At 48.8% G+C, this 15,457-nt stretch overlaps 1 protein-coding gene and 1 long non-coding RNA gene across 4 annotated transcripts in view; one reads left to right on the forward strand and one right to left on the reverse strand.

The window, feature by feature from the left end:
- The window catches only part of SLC1A7 (solute carrier family 1 member 7), a 100,007-nt gene that overhangs the window by 55,277 nt on the left and 29,273 nt on the right, over positions 1–15,457 (forward strand). For all 3 annotated transcript variants that reach the window (XM_081485267.1, XM_081485266.1, XM_081485265.1), the window contains one exon: positions 2,456–2,535. Coding sequence is in view for 2 of the 3 variants with exons in the window: in XM_081485266.1 (XP_081341392.1) it covers positions 2,456–2,535 (80 nt within the window). In the remaining variant the exon portion in view is untranslated. The remainder of the gene's footprint in view (positions 1–2,455; positions 2,536–15,457) is intronic.
- Positions 1,874–13,276, reverse strand: LOC145504457 (uncharacterized). The gene is made up of 2 exons (XR_014052215.1): positions 13,149–13,276; positions 1,874–2,987 (listed from the first exon to the last, which is right to left on the reverse strand). It is a non-coding gene; the product is annotated as an uncharacterized LOC145504457 (long non-coding RNA).

Here is a 15,457-nt window from a genome sequence, read left to right on the forward strand (position 1 = left end):
ATTGTGTGAAATGCTGGGCTGGATGAAGCACAAGCTGGAATCCAGATTGCAGGGAGAAATATCAATAACCTCAGATATGCAGATGACACCTCCCTAATGGCAGAAAGTGAAGAGGAACTAAAGGGCCCCTTGATGAAGGTGAAAGAGGAGAGTGAAAAAACTGCCTTAAAACTCAACATTCAAAAAACAAAGATCATGGCACCTGGTCCCATTACTTCATTGCAAATAGATGGGGAAACAATGGAAACTGACAGACTTTATTTTCCTGGGCTCCAAAATCACTGCAGATGGTGACTGCAGCCATGAAATTAAAAGACGCACCTTGGAAGAAAAGCTATGACCAGCCTAGACAGCATGTTAAAAAGCAGAGGCATTAGTTTGCCAACAAAGGTCCATCTAGTCAAAGCTATGGGTTTTCAAGCAGTCATGTATGGATGTGAGAGTTGGACCATAAAGAAGGCTGAGCACCAAATAATTGATGCTTTCAAACTGTGGTGTTGGAGAGTTCTCTAGAGTTCCTTGGGCTGCAAGGAGATCAAACCAGTCAATTCTAAAAGTAATCAGTCCTGAATATTCATTGGAAGGACTGATGCTGAAGCTGAAGCTCCAATACTTTGGCCACCTGATGTGAAGAATTGACTCATTAGAAAAACCCTGATGCTGGGAAAGATTGAAGGAGGAGGAAAAGGGGGCAACAGAAGATGAGATGGTTGAATGGCATCACTGACTCAATGGATTCGAGTTTGAGCAAGCTCAGGGAGGTGGTGAAGGACAGAGAAGCCTAGCATGCTGCAGTCCATGGTGTTGCAAAGATTCAGACATGACTGAGTGACTGAACAACAATATACATGGATTAAAATCAATTCAAAAGACAAAGTCATAATGGGTATATATTTAAAAGTAGATTTTCGGGTGTGTTGGAAATGGTAGTGGAAGGGGACTGGGAGGCCCTATTTCTGTCCTGCGCTGTTGCTAACTCACTCTGTGGGCAAATCACCTCCCTCTCCTGGCTCAGCTTCCTCATCTATAAAATGAGTCAGCGGCTGGACTAGATCTTTAAAACCCATTCTCAGCACCAACATTCTATAATTTGGGGCTTTTCAAAGTATCAGACCAGTAACCAAAGCTATGTTTGGCTTTGGGTTTACCAAAAAATACTTATAAGTACAAAAATTTAACTCATATGGTGTTTGTTTGAAAGTCTTGTACTGGCCTCACCCACAAGCTTATCCTCTGGGGAAAGTGGACTCAAGCTAGCATTGCCAGAAATAACAAAATTGAATTAAATTAAATTAAATTTAGAAAGAACACATCCAGTTAAATTCAAATTTCAGATAAACAATGAATAAGGGAATTCCCTGGTGGTCCAGTGGTTAAGACTCTGCGTTTCCACTGCTGGAAGCACAGGTTTGATTCCTGGTTGGGGAAATAAGATCCCACAAGCTGTATGGCTGGGACAAAACAAACAAACAAAAGCAGAAAACCACCTACAAATAATTTTTAGTATAAGTAAAGAACAAATATTTGTTGTTTATCTGAAATTCAAACTTAAATGGCCCTCGGGGCACCTTCCTCTTCAGTTATCAGGTTCCAGTTATGTGACCATTTACTCTGGAGACAGCAGATTGGGCAAGGACCTGGTGCTCTAATCCAAGGGCCCCCAGATAGGGGCAAACCAGCAGGTTATGAGGAAGCTGGTTGTAAGAACTGTGCCCAGGAAGGGCTCTTTAATACAGAGAGTGGTGTCTCACCAACCAATCTGATTCTCTCTCTTTCAGCATTTTAAATGTGAGCCCTCCTTCAAAGGGCTGGTAAGCATTTATGAAAATGTGGGGTGAGGGGACCCAGTACAGAAGGGAAACTGACTCAAGAATGCTGTGGTCTGTTTATTAGTCAGTGTTCTCATAAAGTAGACCGACAACTTCTCTGGTGCAGAAACTGTGCCTCATTCACTCTTAAGTGCCCAGTATGAAGCCTGGCACAATATGGGCTGAATGAATGTGTGAACAGTGTGCAACCTTGCCCTCTTGCCACATATCATCATTTCAGACAGATTTGTAGCAAGGCTAGGAGGATGAATGTACAGAGTTGCGGGAGAGAGGTGATTTAATGTGATTACTAACCATTTATTCTCATCCAGGCTCTCTGCCAAGTGCTCTGCGTGCATCCTCTCATTTAAGCCTGCCAGTGGCCCTATGAAATGATTATGACCCTCAAGTTACAGATGAGAATAACTCATAGAGGTTGAGTAACTTGCTTATGGCCACACAGCTACTTACAGGGGGTCAAGATTAGAACCCAAGTCTGTTTGGCTCCAGAGCCAGTGTTTTCTCCATGGACTCTGCTGTCCATGTGTTAGACAGGAGAATATGGGTGAAATGGTACTCTGAAGATTGTAAAATAACTGTGAAGTCCATATCGTCTGCTCTAACCCCAGCTCTTGCTGTGTTTTCAGGAAATTAGTTACTTCCAGTTTCCGGGAGAGCTCTTGATGAGGATGTTGAAGATGCTGATCCTCCCACTGGTAGTCTCCAGGTGAGGGGTGGGTGTTCGGCTGGGAGGGCTAGGGTGGGGTTTCTGGGAGAGACTTCTGTACAGATTCTGTGGGCCCTGCTCCTGTGGTGGGTGTCTGGACTGCAGGCTCTGGATGGCATGGTTGTAGGGTCCTTATGGGGAGTAGGCTATGGCACGGGCTGCTGGAGTCTGGCTCATTCAGTGGCACCCGTTGTTTCAGTCCCTTTCAGTGGACACTTGATTGACTTGAGCAAGTGATTTGGAGTCCTAGAAATTGACCTGACTCCAATGTAGCTCAGGGTCAGGGAGTTCAAGCCCTATTCCCAGGAAGAGGCTTCAGGTGGTGGATGTGAGGGTGGGGAAAAGGTGACCTTGGAGGCGATCACAAGGTGATATCCTGGCTCAGCTGTGTGCTTACTGGCTGCGGAAACTTGGACAGGTTGCCAGACTCCTCTGAGCCTCAGTTTCCTCATCTGTAAAATAAGAATAAAAACACCTACTCCAAAAGGTTGCTGTGAGGACCGTTGGAGGCTATCTATTTGCTAAGCTTTCAAGGACTGAGTACAGGCTTTGAGGGCAGACAGGTGGGAGATGAAGCTGGAGGATGGGTTCTTGATCACGAAAGACCTTGAATGCCAGGCTAAAGCATTCAGCCTTTACCCACTAGGGTGAGGGCCAGGGCAAATCCTTGGAGGTCACCTGGTCTCTACCACAGATGTGCTGGTTGAGTTTGACCAAGGCCCTGATCCTCTCTAGGTCTCGGAATTTTCAGATGTATAATGAGTTGGTGTCTCCAGATGGTGTCCAAGAGCCCTTTGCTCTGAGACCATGGGTTTAGTACCCTCACCTTCTAGGACTTGTGTGCAGGGAGGGAAGTAGACAAGCCTCTGTATCCTGGATTCAGGTGGCTCCTGGATGTAGGGGGCTCTGTCCCCCTGGGCAGGGTCATTAGCCTTCTCAGCCTCCCTATTGCTGAGGAGGGAGCCAGCTCCTCTCCCCTGCCCCTCAGGGTGGCAGAGATAATGGTCCCCCATTATCTAAGAGGCCAGCTAATGGTGCTTTCTGCTGCCGGTAGGAGGCCTTGCCAAACTCAGTTCAGCTGCAGGCAGGCAGCATTTGGGTCTCTCAGGACTCAACATTCAAGGCTCTGCTAAAAGGCCACTTCCCTCCAGAAGCCTTCCCTGACTCCTCAACCCTCTTCAGTGGTTGCCTCCTCTTCATACATCTTTTGAGTCATTTGCTGAGTCAGGGAATCTGTCAAGGTCACCAGTAGCCTCCCTATAGCTACATCCAAAGGATACTTTTGAGTTCTTGCTCCGCGTGACCTGTCCACAGCATTTCACACCCTTGATACAATGGTTGGTCACTCTTTCCCTCTTAAAACACTCCTCCCTATGACATTACACTCTCTAGCTTTGTCTGCTCTCTGTCCCTTCATCCCAGTTTCATCCCCCTCTAATCAACCTCTGAATGTTGCGATTTCTCAGGCCTTTTCTCATCTGTCCTCATGGCTTTAACATACCACCCATAAACCCAGCTTATAGATCTCCCTTCCTGACCTCGCTTCTGAGAATTACTCAAACTACCTACCTGACACTGTGTGTGTGTGTGTGTGTGCGCTCAGTCATGTCCGACTCTTTGAGACCCCATGGACTGTAGCCCACCAGGTTCCTCTGTCCATGGAATTTCCCAGGCAAGAATACTGGAGCGGGTTGCCATTTCCCACTCCAGGGAATCTTCTTGACCCAGGGATCAAACCCATGTCTCCTGCACTTCCTGTATTGACAGGCGGATTCTTTACCACTGAGCCACCTGGGACATTGCCTCTTGATATTTCAAGAGGATTTCAATTTAGTGTAATCAACATGAGATTGTACCCTGTAAACCCATTCCTTTTCCTGTTTTCTGCTTGTCAGTAAGTGGCAGCTCCACCTACCCAGTTATTCAAGCCTCTGTGTTTATTCTCTTCCCCACCCCAGCTCATCCATCAGTGACTCCAGGGGATTCTTCCCCACAATTAGAACCCATCGTCATCCCACCACAGGTGCAGACTCCACTCTGACGTCACTGGTCTCCAGGCTTGGGTTTTTGTTCCCCTCCCATCTGTTCTCCACCTGGTGTCCAGAATGGTCTCATGGAAAGCCCATCCGGCCATGCCATTCATTCACCTAAAACCCTTCAATGGCCCCCGTGGCATTTAGTATAAACCTCACATCCTTAACCTAACTAGGAGGCCCTTCAGGATCCTCCCAGCCTGTGCTCCACCTCATCTCGTGCCTCACTCACTCCAGCATCCTGGCCTCTTAGTTTTGTAAGCAAACCAAACCCTCCTCATCTCAGGGTCTCCACACATCTCAGGGCCTTCCTTCTGCCTGGAGCCTGCTTCCCCAGCACTTTCCATGTCTTCCCCTTCCTCTTCCTTTAGATCTCAACTTCCATGCCTTTCCTTAGAAAGGCCCTCCCCATCCATACCCCTTCACTACCACCTTCACTCTCCCCCATCATGCCCCCTTCCTTTTCTTGCTTAGCACTTACTGTGTGTTATTATTCTATATGTATTTCATTGTTAACTTGTTTATCTTCCACTGGACTATACTTTCTGTGAGGGCAGAGGCAATATTCTGTTGAGGTTCCACCCAGGAATTGCCAAATGCCTGGTGCGCTATAAGTGCTTATTAATACTTGCTGAGTGGATTGATGAGTTCAACAATTGTGCTTTCTGGCATGTGGCCCTGTACTGAGTGCTGTAGATGCAGAGATGAATGAGGTTCTGTTCACTAGGAGCTCACAGGCTGTGAGGGAGACCGATGAGGAAATAGAAAATTACACAACAGCCAAATAAACATGCTGCCAGAGGAACACAGGCCTCTGGTTTTTTTGTTTCCTTTTCTCCAGTTGTATAGCAACATTATGGGGCATCTTCATCACCCTTTGTTGTTGACCTTACTCACTGCCAGAGTGTTGCCTCTTACTCATAACAGAAACACTTCAAATGAAGTGGCCCTTGCATGGACCCTGGAGTCAGGCAGACCTGCCTGGGTTCACATCCTGGCTCTGCCATTTCCTAGCTGTGTGATTTTGGGCAAGTTATTTAACTTACAAAAAAAATCCCGAAGTCAGAGTCAAAGGCCTGGGTCCTAGGCTACCTTCTGCCACAAATCACCATGTGATCTTGGGGCAGGCAAGTTTACCTGGGCCTCAGTTTACCCAGGCTACCCAGTGATTTTAGGCCCATCCAGCTCTCTGAGTCCTGGCTCTCAAAGGCCTGGTCTCACACCACCAGACTCAAGTGCTTTCTCTTGGCTGAAAGTGGAATGTGGTATTAACTTGAGAAAAGCCAGTGCGTGTTTATATGTTTCATGTGTTTATATTATATAGTTTGGGCTAGTGCAGAGCAACCATGTCACTGAAAAATGAAAGTGCTTTAAAACTTTCCTATTAAGGGAGAATTAAACCTTCTTGGGATAAAATGACACATTTCTGAGCCCCTAACTGCTCCATCCCTGAGCCTGTCTTCCTTTAGCTTCAGCTGGTCTGTAACCCACCTGTCCATCCCTCACCCACGGTTCCCTGAGCTCTTGCTCTTGGCCAGCCCCGGGCCAGACATTTCTATCCTCAAGGAGCAGCCACTCTAGTTTGGGGCTTGTCACTCAGGACAGAGCAAAATCACCAAAGCTACTTTGAAAATTCAACTGTCAGGCCTCATTCCCAGCTTGCTGAACCAGAACTGCCGAAGGGCCCAAATAGGTTTGTTTAAAAAGTTCCACAAGTGCTCCAATGGTTTGAAAAGAAACCCTGATGACTTGGGATCAGAACTTCTGGCTGGATAGCTAAAGAGCCTGGCTTGAGGGCTGTTGCTCTTCAGTTCCCGGGCCTCCAAGCTGTACCCCCAGGAGACAGAGGTTTCTTGCCGTGTAAACTGCTCCAGGGCAGTGCGAGGATACACATCAAGGCACATTTGCTTCAATTCCAGTAACCTGCAAGTCGGGGTCCCAAAGCCTGGCACCCATTCCCCTCTTCCTGGAGAATCTGCCTCCCTTCCCTACACCAAGCCCCTGGCATCAGGCTGGTCCCCTTGTTAGTCTCTAAGCATGCCACATACCACCTCTGCTCAGGCTGCTCCCCTCCCACAAATGCCATCTTCTCCTCTTAATTAAGTCCCCCTCTATGTTCACAAGGGCATGGATCACTAAGGATCACCTTAGGGTGTGTCCACCTGTTTTCTGTCTCTATATCTTCCTTCTCTCTACCCCTTGTCCAAGACCAGCCAGAAATCCTACCCTCCTTGTCTTTAAAAGTCATCTCCACTCATGCCCTGTTCCTGGAGTGGGGTTGGGTGGAGGTGCTGCCCAGCTCCTGGTCCTAGTGGCTCATCAAGTAATTTCTTCTGAACACGGACAACCTCCTTACTATAAAAAGGATCCTGAAGAATATGAATCCATCTCTTTCTCAGGGACATCACAGGGTCTGGTACATTGTATGTGCCTAAGAAACGCTTGTTAGATGAACAAAGAGCAGTGGCAGGAAGTTGAGACAGAATTCAGGCAAGTTTTATGACCAACATTTGAATTAACCCTTGGACAATGATTCGGAATTATCTTTTTGAAATGGTTTGCACTTTAAAAAGTTACATAAGCAAATTACAAACACTGTGGATAACAACAAAAAATTCTGTCAATCCACATACCTAATTCTGCCCCTGTTCTTTTTCCTGAATATGTTTGTTCTTGTCATTTTTAGTAGTGAATTCACTAGGCCCAGGGTGTGGTCCTTGGCTTACTGATTCAGAAACTCAACCTCATCTGAGCCCCTGAACTGGTCATGCCTGTTCTCTGATACCGGCAAGAAGCAACCAAATAAACCAGATGTCAATTTGTTCATCCACAGAGATAAATACAATTGCCAAGGAGGACAAATGCACACAGCCTCTGGCCAGAGCATTTCTCCCTATAGGCTCATCACTTGGGGGACCTCACTGGTTAAATCTGTTTTCTGGCAGGATGATTATTTAAGGGTGTAACCAGTATGAGTCTGGGTTTGCCATTTTTAGTTTTCAGGGCACAGGTGGTGGAGTTCCGTCCTACATGCATTTAAATTTAGTGAATTCAACTATATGTGGTATGAGAAAGAGAGAAAATCATTTAAAGGAGACAAATGGCTTCCCGCATTCAAAGAGCTATGTCTTGGATGCCTGTACCATGGGAGAGCTGGGTCCGCTTCACTCTAAGCCAGACTCAGTTCTCACGTGTCTTGCAGAGTAAGCCTCTCCCCACATTGCTGTTGTGATTCTAGGCCATGAAGAGAGGGTTGTTTGGTTTCTTTTTCACATCATGGCCTCCAAGTAAATGCTGTCTGCTTCAGCTGGTGATCACCAAAAGAAACAGCAACCCAAAACTGGGAGGAAAACTGTTTTGAATGAAAGTATATACCTCCTGAACTTTATGAACAATTTAAGGGATCTTCAAGGGAAAATTTAATTATGAGTGGTTTTTGCTCTATGTACTGACTTGAGGAATGAATGTGCACAAGCAGGAAGCCCATTTTCTTCCCCTTGAGGCCTGCACCCATTGGCCAAGTTCAGCTTATAAGTATTAATAGGTAAAGAGAGAACTGAAACATCTGATCTTGCCACTAGCCCTCTTGCTCTGGTTCCTTCCACATAGTGTTACTGTTGAGCACAGGTCCTTCATGGACTGGTTCAAGCCTGAACATGGCCCTTTGCAAGGTACATGTACCTGCTGAAGCTACAGGGATGCTCAGTTCTGGCTCCTAGGTCATACCAGAGAGCTCAATCGTGGTTCTTCAAAACAACTTCAGTCATTCTCTGAGATTAGTTCACTGAGATTGAGCCCTGAATCCATTCTTCCCCATGGTGAGTTAGCCCTGGAGGCCTTTAGTGCTGACAGACCTTGGTCATGGGCACCCTAGTAAACCCTGATTCTAACTTCAAATTGCAAGACCGCAGGGTTGGGGTCTTAGTCTCTTTTTTCTCGGAAGGCCCCTGAGCCTCTCGTGCAAGTTAGTGCCCCTTTCCATAACTCGGCAGATCTTAAAGTCTCAAGGAGAGGCACTTCCATCAAACCGCAAGTCTCTACCTTCCCCTGCACAATGTGTGCCTTCTTGCATTACAATTGCCACTTGAAAAATTCTTCTAAAAACAAACTCAACTGCAAGGAACACAGAAGCCTCAGACAAAATTTAGAAAGCTCTGCCTCATGTTACATTGGCATAGGAACTAGTAGTCTGATGGTTAGGACCTGCCATGGCATTGTACTTGGACGGTGCTAAGGACCTTACCACTCTCTACTGTCTTCTCTGTGCTCCACTGCCAACTGATTCCATGCTAATTACACCTTCTTTCATTAGAAAAGTCAAGCCTTTGGAGCCTTCCTTTCCCATTTTCTCCCTGTAATATCACTTGTTGCTACCCTGATCACTTTTTGCTTTACATTTACTGTTTAACCCAAAGAATACTGGCAACTTTCTGTTCCTTTATGTTCTTGGAAGATACCTCACTGCTGTGCTGTGCTTAGTCACTCCCTCATGTTGGACTCTTTGTGACCCCATGGACTGTAGCCCCTCAGCCTCTTCTGTCCATGGGGATTCTCCAGGCAAGAATACTGGAGTGGGTTGCCATGCCCTCCTTCAGGGTATCTTCCCAATCCAGGGATCAAACCTGGGTCCCCTGCATTGCAGGCAGATTCTTCACTGTCTGAGCCATGAAGGAAGCCCTCAGATTTACCCGAACACCTGTTATTTTACCACATTCTTCACCTCGACCATAAAATAGACACAATGCCTTCTGCAAACTTACAAAGAAGTTCCTAGCAGGTGCTATAGGGAGGGAGACCATTTTGGCCCCAGTGAGGTTAGACTTTGCTTCTAATGTTGCTGCTAAGTCGCTTCAGTCGTGTCCGACTCTGTGCGACCCCATAGACGGCAGCCCACCAGGCTCCCCCGTCCCTGGGATTCTCCAGGCAAGAACACTGGAGTGGGTTGCCATTTCCTTCTCCAATGCATGAAAGTGAAGTAGCTCAGTTGTGTCCAACTCAGCGACCCCACGGACCGCAGCCTACCAGGCTCCTCCATCCATGGGATTTTCCAGGCAAGAGTACTGGAGTGGGGTGCTATTGCCTTCTAATGTTGGGAGGCCATCTAAGCCTTGTTTTCACACATCCCCAGACAAGAGTGATGCAAGGAACCAGTGGTGGGTCAAATCAGCATCTGGATCCAGCTAGGGCCTCCAAATCTCCAGTTGCTTTTTGCCAAACTCTCTCTCACCTCATTCTTCAACGTCTTAAACCAGGCATCATTCAAGGAAAACTGAATCCATGTGTTTGTGACTCACTGATGCTGAACATGGCAGAATGTTTTGTTAGCTCCACATCATAGCAGAGAAATCCACGGGTGTGTGGGTTAGTATGTGAATGTGTGCTGTAGGTCTTTACACGTGTATTTTGTGAGTGTATATGTGCACACGTATATGTATTGCTTTTCTATTGTCAGACTTTTAGACTGATTTTTCTCAGAATGAGGAAGTTATGTTTGGCCAAAGAAACCCCACCCTCCCTTCTCCCCCTTCCTGAGGAACTCTAGTTTGGCAGACAACTCCCAAACACCCACGTTCTAACTTACTGGAGATGGTTCTGGGCCAAGCCGCCATTGAAGTCTGGCTTGAGAGCCAGTCTGCAGGGGGCAGTTGCCCAGGGCATCCCAGGGTAGACAGTCAGTGGGAGGGAGGAAGGAGGAATGGGCAGCCTGCACTTCTGAACTCTACCCCACAAGCCATGGGGCAACTGTTCTTAGCAGAGCTCTGCCGACCTCTCTGATGGGAGCCCTGGGATCACTCTTTGGCCCTCTTGCCCAGTCAGCTGATCACCTTACTCATCAGTAGGGGAAACAAAGCCCAGCTGTGGGCCGCGGGTGGGGTCAGACCATCAGCTTGGTGACTCCGAAAAACTTCCAGATTTTATCACCCATCGCAGACTCCCAGGCTCTTTCCCCCTTCCAGTTAGAGAATTCCTACTCATCCTTCAAGGATCTTTTCAGCAGCCACCTTCTATGGGAACCCTAGCCTGATTCCCAGGCTGGGCTAGACCTCTGCTCTGGCCTCTCTCAACCCAACCACGACCCAGGGCTTTGTGATGTCCAGCCTGCAGGTCTCTCCACTCACCTGAGGACCACAAACCCTCCTCCTTCCTTTTTAGGAGCCCACCACACGCAGAGCAAGTGTTCAACATGGGGCATTCTGGGGACCCATGTGAGTCTGGGGAGGTGGGTGAGGTCTTGAAAAAGCTCCTGCTACTCTCCTCTGTGGACAACCACAGTATGGGGAGAGTCAAGTTCGAGATTCTGGGGCAGGTGGGCCCACCTGGACTAGACACTAGCCGCCCCACTGGTAGAGGGAGGGGAAGTAGGGGACCTGTGTTTCCCATATCCTCTGGGTGAGTTCTTTCTCTCCCTCTGGAGAGGGCCTCCTAACCATGGCCCGGGGGCACTGGTCATAACCAGTTATGATGGGTGTCCCAGGAAAGCTGTTCCTAATGGTGGAGGTGACTACCTGTGACCATAGAGCCGAGTCATGGTCACCTGTGGGAACACTGGCTCCCTCTACCTGACATTCTTTGCTTCGTGGAAAATAAAGGGGCAGGGGCCTGGAAACTGGATGGACCCTTACAGCTCTTGGGAACACAGCCTTCCCAGTGCAAAGTGGTTGAGATTGACATATGGTCAGACATGAGCTCTTGAGGGCTGCAACTGCGGCTCCTCCAAGCTTTTGCTTTTGACCGAGTTCAAGCTTGTTATTTGCAAGTTCCCAATCCATCCCCTTCTCGTGACCAGGGGCCTGGGAAGGGGGATCTGCAGAAGGCAGTTGGGGACACAGCAGCATCCCCCCAGACCCATGCCTGTCTCCTTGCCACTCCTACTCCTCTCTCTCTCACCCTGCCTCCCACACTCTGAGCCCTGAACTTTGTCCCCACCTTCCCACCCACCCTGGTCCCATGGAATCTACAGTGGAACCAAAGAGGTTTTGGTCTGTGTGGCTCCAGGGGCAGGGCTGGACTCAGTGAGGAAATTCTCTTCCCTGGAGGCAGATGTTATACTAATAAGTATAACTAGCCCACAGTGTAGGTAGTGAGTTCTCTGTCCTCTGAGGTATGCAAACAAAGATGGTAGAGTAATTGCCACCCTTGGGAAGGGGGTGCTGGAGCCAGAAGACCTAGACCTCAGCCAAGTGGGAGCCTAGGCATCCTGCCTTAGGTCTCAGAAGAAGTTTGGTTTGAGGATGGGGGTGTGGCTGGGACAGCTGGGAAGTGTAATTCGAGGCTAACGTGGCACTTGCTGTCCGCTGCCGGGCCTATGGTCTGCTCTGGGGAAGGAAAAAGACTTGAGTACTTGGAAGGGCTGACGGGACTCCCACGGACCCCTGGATGCCTCCATCCCTCTCCTGTTGGGTGAACTGCTTGCAGCTGTACGCAGGGGCCAGCTTAGTAGAGCCTCCCTGACTAGCTCAGCTGAGGCCGGAGCCCAAGGTCTTGGCTCCTTCCTGTCTTTAACTTCCCAGTGCAGGATGTTGTGATTGTGGATGTTATCATGCTGGGAGACCAAGGTTCAAATCTACTTACGCACTGTGTGACGTGAGCAAGTTGCTTGCACACCTCCAGTGATTGGGAGCTCACTACTTCTCAAGGAGGTCCCTTCCAGGGCAGGAGAGATGTTTCTAGAAAGTTATTCCTGGTGTTGAGCTGAGGTCTATTTCCCCATGGCTTTGCGCATGGATCCCAGTGTTTCCCGGGTCTGCTCTTCCGTGCTCCACAGCTGCTGCCCTCCAGGCTGGCATCACTGTCCCCCACCACCTACCCCAGCTGCCCTCTCTAGGACACACACCTCCCTCCTTTGTCCCTTTTCCAGTGGGTCTCAATGTCAAGAGCAGGTCTGTAGCCTCTTTAGCAAGCCCTCCAGGCTTCTAGCTACACAGGCGGCCCTTCGGCAGCCTCATTCTCCAGGGACTCACCAAGCTGGCAGCAAACAAATCCACCAAATCCCCCTTCCGCATGCTGCTGCTGGGGCTCAGCCTTCCTCCACCCCAGTGTTTGTGCTCTCTGGGATGTTGAAGCCAAGTATGGCTCTGCTTCATCATGTTCGTCTTCATCATGTCAGTCTAAACTGGCCTGAGTTCTGCTTGGTTCCAACTCCCTCATCCAGCACATTGGCCGTTCCTCCCAGCTTCCCATCCTCTGCAAATCTGATCCACATGCTGTCAGCGCCCTTGGCCAAGCCATTGATAAAAACAACTGGGAAGGAGAGGGCTGAAGGGAGAGCTCCAAAGTACAGCTCCAGAGACCCTCCCAGGTTCTCGGCACTCAGAAGAGGGCTCTGTCTGTGATAATCATTCTCACAGTTCTCAGGAGACCCTGTGCCAACTACCTCAATGTCACACGGACACACAGTGCCAGGGGCCCTTTGCTAAACCTGGCAAGGGAACTGAGGCTGGTCCTGGTGACTTGTTCTCCAGAGTCCACAGTGGGTACTCATGGTCATCAGAGTTCAGAAGTCACCCCCTTTCACAATCTAGTCTAGAATTTCACCCTGGCTTAACACACACACACATACACACACACACACCAGCAAACCTGCAGCCAGGCCAGGCCAGGCCAGGCCCTGAGCTCTCAGGACCTAGAACTGAGCCAGATTCTGCCCTTCCCTAGAGGAGCTCACAGTCTGCTCAGGCAGGTGGCCATGGAACATTCGATGACAGCACAGAGGTATGCTAGTAATTGGAATGTGTTGACTACTTGCTATGTTCCAGGCACTATTCTAAACCTAGACTAACCCTCACAGTAAACTATCACTATCCCCATTTTGGAAAAGGAAATAGCAGCCCACTTCAGTATTGTTGCCTGGAAAATTTCATGGACAGAAGAGCCTGGTGGGCTATAGTCCATGGGGTCACAGAGTCAGACATGACGGAGTGACTGAGCACATCCCTATTTTATCATCCAGTGGGAAGTGAGGCGCACAGAGGCTCAGGAACTTGCCCGAGCCTCCCACATAGTGAGGGCTGTGTGCAGGCAACCAGGAGTTGCCTGGCCTGGTCTAGTGGGCTCAGGAGGCCCTCAGAAGGAGGAGGTACCTGAGTGGGGACTGGAAAAATGGGTGGCAGCCGGAGAGGACCGGAAAAGAAGCAGGGAGGGCAGGGGCAAAGTAACAGCGTTCCCTCACTGATCACTGCTTCACTCAGCACGTGTTCTTGCCAGCCTGCCCAGTGCCAGAGCTGGGTGGTCCCTGGGGATTCAGAAGTGAGTGTGCCAGCAGAGTGCCCTGGAACAAACTGGGAAGTACAGGGTGCCCTGGGGAAGTGAATGAGATGGCCATAATCGGGGAAGGCTTTCCAGAGGGAGTGAGGTCTGAGCTGAACTTGGAAACGGCAAGTGGAAACTGGTTGGGTTGGAGAGACGTGCGTGGGGTGGCCTAGGGGACCAGGCTAAAGGAACAACCAGCGCAAAGGTGGGTCAAGGAACAGCAGTGAGAACGGGGTGGCTGGAGAGGTACCAGTGAGGAGAATGACTCTAAGGCCTTGAAGGAGCGTGAACAGTTCCTGAGGGCCAAAGGGAGCCACCACGGACTTCTAACAGGGCAGAGCCCCCGGAAGTCTGAGCAGCCTGTACGCCCTCCACAGCGAAATGTGCAGGGAGCAGTGGGTACCTCTTCTGGTTATATATGGTCACAATACTCACCTCAGGGATGTGCATGAGAACAGGTGAGGGTCAGTAGCAGCCCTTTTCTCCCTCCTGGAGGAGCCTAGCAACAGCACCTCCCTTCCCCTACCCCTGCAAGTGGAGCAATTACCAGATTACCAGATTGCAACAGGCTGGGCCCAGGGGCCAGTCAGCTCCCTAATCACATCAATCTCTTGAAACACAATCCCGGGCCCGGGGGGGTGGGGGGGGGGTGGCCAGATGGCTTAGGAGGGAGTCCCAGACTTTTGGGCTTCCTGAAGCTCTTCCCAGGACCCTTGAGGATGTGGGGGGTTCCCAGGAGCACCCCCATTCTGGGAGTTGGGAAGGCAAGTTTACCTAGTCTTCTCTCACTATAAATCACAGAGCCAGAAGGAACACTTGAAGTCAACCTCATGGAATCTCCCACTAAGTCTGGAAGCCTTGAACTAGCATTCCAACAGGTGGCCACCCAGCCTCCACTTGGATACCTCCAAAGATGGGGAGCTCACTACCACAAATCTGAGGGCAATGGCCACAGGGCGGGTCATGAACTCTGAGAGCTGAACTAAAGAGGTATTACATGGACTGAATCACACTAAAATTATGATTAGCCAAATCTGGAAGACCTTTTACTTCCATAGGAGTTAAACCAGATTTGTACCATTGGGAGTCACTGTGGGAGAAGGGAAACCCCACAGGGTTGAACCCCAAATGCCTGTCCCAATTTTAACTCTACAACTGACCAGCTGGGCAGTTTGGTTAGTCATCTCCACCCCCTTATTTTTCTTATCTGTAACTTAAACTGTGCAGCCCAATAAGGCTGTCCTTAGTCATAAGTGACTGCTGAACCTTTGAAATGTGGCTAAGAGCAACAGAAAAACTGAACTTCTTGTTTTTAATTGACTTAAATAAAAAATTTAAAACCAGAAGTAGTTTTGCTAAGCTTTTTCTATTGATTACACATTGAAATGATAATATTTTGGATATACTGGATTAAAATATTAAAGTCAATTCCACCAAAAATGAACATCACCTGTTTCTTTTGACTTTTTTATTTTTACTGTGACTACTAAAAAATTTAACATTACAGGGTGGTTCACGTTATCATCCCATCAGGCAACACTGACACAGGAGATTAAGGATCCAATGAGGTAGATGTTCAGGTGTTTGGGGACAGTTAAGTTCAGACAAATTATGGTCTCTGTGGCTGCTGGTACTTGAGG

This window comes from Giraffa tippelskirchi, chromosome 5 (genome assembly GCF_054371585.1).
Source record: "Giraffa tippelskirchi isolate mGirTip1 chromosome 5, T2T-mGirTip1v1.2.pri, whole genome shotgun sequence".
Lineage (NCBI taxonomy): Eukaryota > Metazoa > Chordata > Mammalia > Artiodactyla > Giraffidae > Giraffa > Giraffa tippelskirchi.